This window comes from Nipponia nippon, unplaced genomic scaffold (assembly GCF_047370975.1).
Source record: "Nipponia nippon isolate SJK-2023a ecotype South Korea unplaced genomic scaffold, ASM4737097v1 scaffold_22, whole genome shotgun sequence".
Lineage (NCBI taxonomy): Eukaryota > Metazoa > Chordata > Aves > Pelecaniformes > Threskiornithidae > Nipponia > Nipponia nippon.
The window spans coordinates 4,385,587-4,388,045 of record NW_028262339.1 but is presented as its reverse complement, the minus strand read 5'-3'; the positions used below and the strand labels follow the sequence as shown (position 1 = coordinate 4,388,045).

The 2,459-nt window shown below is 51.6% G+C and overlaps 1 protein-coding gene across 1 annotated transcript; it reads right to left on the bottom strand.

The window, feature by feature from the left end:
- Positions 1-834: 834 nt before the first annotated feature.
- LOC148055440 (endogenous retrovirus group K member 5 Gag polyprotein-like) lies at positions 835-2,088 on the bottom strand. Its single transcript, XM_087760274.1, has one exon. It carries the CDS (start codon positions 2,086-2,088, stop codon positions 835-837), a length of 1,254 nt encoding a protein of 417 aa, XP_087616400.1.
- Positions 2,089-2,459: the final 371 nt, after the last annotated feature.

Sequence of the window (2,459 nt, the reverse complement as noted above, 5' to 3'; positions counted from 1 at the left end):
CAGGGGCTGGTTGTAGGAGTGATATGTCCTTGATGAAGTTGTTCTTTGACCAGTTCTTGAAGGGCAGTGACCTTTTCTTTGGGGAGCGGCCACTGATCTATCCAAATGGGTGTTTCTTTTTTCCAAATAAGTTTCATTGTCGGTCGCTCATCAATGGCTGCTACTGAAAATTTTCAGGGCAATTTAAGGTGAAGCCGCATTGGGACATTATGTCTCGCCCCAACAGGCTCATGGGCAAATTTGTCACATATGGCCGTACAGTAAATGTAGACCCTTCTTGGGTATTGATATTGAGCAGGTGGGTGCTTTGAAAGGTTTGAGAAAGGCCACCGACTCCAATCAAGCCCTCTGTGGGGGTGGCTAACGGCCAACTACGTGGCCAGTCCTTAAGAGCTAAGACAGTAACATCGGCTCCAGTATCCATTAAGACTGATAGCTGGGTACAAGAAGGAGTTGCGCGTGGGTTGTGTAATGTAACTGTAAGTGTCGGTCTTGTAGTGGCAATGTCTGTGGCCCAAAAAATCGCAGGAGGCCCTGTTGATCCGAATCCCGCGTTGTGCCGCGTGCGATTTTCAGCTCGCGGAACTGTAGCTTTAAACAGGATTAGTTGAGCGATTCTGGTTCCCTTAGGTATAAATACTGGGGGAGAAGGAGTCCAAACCATTGCTTGAATTTGCCCCTCATAGTCAGCATCAATTACTCCAGGCAAAACAAAACAGCCTGTTAAGGTGGTGCTTGATCTACCTAATAATAGTGCACTATATCCTTGTCCAATGGGTCCTTTCACGTTTAGCGGGGTTTTTTGCACATGGGATCCCCAGAGGGTAAGATCTGCTATTGTGGCGACATCCAGTCCGGCACTCCCTCTGGTCTGGGCGGCGAGGGTGCCCACGGGGACGATGTCTGTGAAGTTGCCGTCACTGTTGCAGAAACCGGCCTCTCGGCCAGCATTGCCCTTGGCCGGAAACCTGGCGTTGGCCGTCCTTTTGGTCCGGGAGGCGGTGGAGCTTGTGTCATCGCGCGGCTCTGCCCCGCGCTCCGCCTCCCATTTCCCTGCCGTGCTGGCAGGGGTTGTCCTTCCGCATTATATTTCGAGCGGCACTGGTTAGCACAGTGCCACCCTTTTCCACATCGTGGACATAGGGTAGGAGGATTGGGAGCGGCACTTCGGCCGGCCCGCTGTGGGTAATCAGCAGCTAGGTGTCCGGTTGCATGACACTGATAGCATTGCCGTTCCCCGTCGGCACCCTTCCCAATGTTGAGGGCTGCAGCAAACGCTCCTGCCAACGCGGCAGTATGATGTTCAATAGATCCGACTCGATTACAAGCCTCTATCATCTGCACCAGTGTGGCGTTTACAGGTAGCGCCTGCAGTAATTTTTTACAATCTGTATTTGCATTTTCCACTGCTAGCTTTAGTATTAGGGCTTCTTTTGCCTCACGATTTTCAATTTGTTTATCCAATGCATCTCTTAACCTATCAATGAATTGCATATATGGTTCTTGGGTCCCCTGCCGAATACTAGTAAACGATTGCTCTGGCTTTCCCACTTCAGGCAGCCGCAACATCGCCTGAAGAGCTAACGCCGCGGATTGTCGAAGGATATTTGGGTCTAATCTAGCCTGCAACCGGGGATCCAGCAAAGGGTCAGTACCCATCAGCTGGGGTATCCCTGCTCCGGCAAGGGGATCTCCATCCTGCCGCGCTAGGTTGTTCAGGGCGGCTACCTCACAGTGTTCCCTCCATTTTTGCTCCCAGAGTAATTGCTGGGTCAGTGTTAAGATCATTGCAGCCACTTGTTGTGAGTCAAATGGGGTTAATAACTGTCCCGTCATAACATTTTCCAACAGTGATTGAGAAAACGGCGCGTTTAAACCGTACACAGTGACGGTTTTCCTTAATTCCTTAATCAGATCCCATTGAAAGGGGATCCATGCGTTTGGTCTATTATCTTGTACCCGCACCGGAAATGCGAACCCCGCGGTTTCTCCATCTTTCAGCACTTCCCTACGGAGCTGTTCCCACCGATCCCGGGGGTCGAAGGCTCGCTCAGGCTGTGGTACAGCCTGCGGCGCAGGCGGCTGCATCGGACACGGGGGACAGGACGGAGTGGATTTCATTGGAATGGAACTTGGGGGAGGCGGTCTGAGTCCTGTTCCCTTGTTTGTTTCACCCAAGTTCTCATTCTTTTCTTTTTCCCCCAAGTCTATAAGAGCTTCCTTGTCTTGGGGCTTGCTTTCACTCAGTTCATCATTCCCTATCTGCGCCGCTTGAGCGACTGTGTTTTGCACCTTTTTTTCAGCTTGCCATGAGCGCAAGGTCTCAGTCACTAATCGCCAAGTGGTCATGACTTCGGTGGCGGTGGTGTCCCCTCTGGACACCGCCTCCCAAATCGTCTCCCCTGCCTGTTCCCAAGTTTTCACATCAAATACTGCAGAGACTGTAGAGGGAGCCCCTT

What these genes read in the sequence shown, in the direction of transcription:
- LOC148055440 (XM_087760274.1), bottom strand. Translation starts at nt 2,088, where the DNA reads ATGCAGCCGCCTGCGCCGCAGGCTGTACCACAGCCTGAGCGAGCCTTC.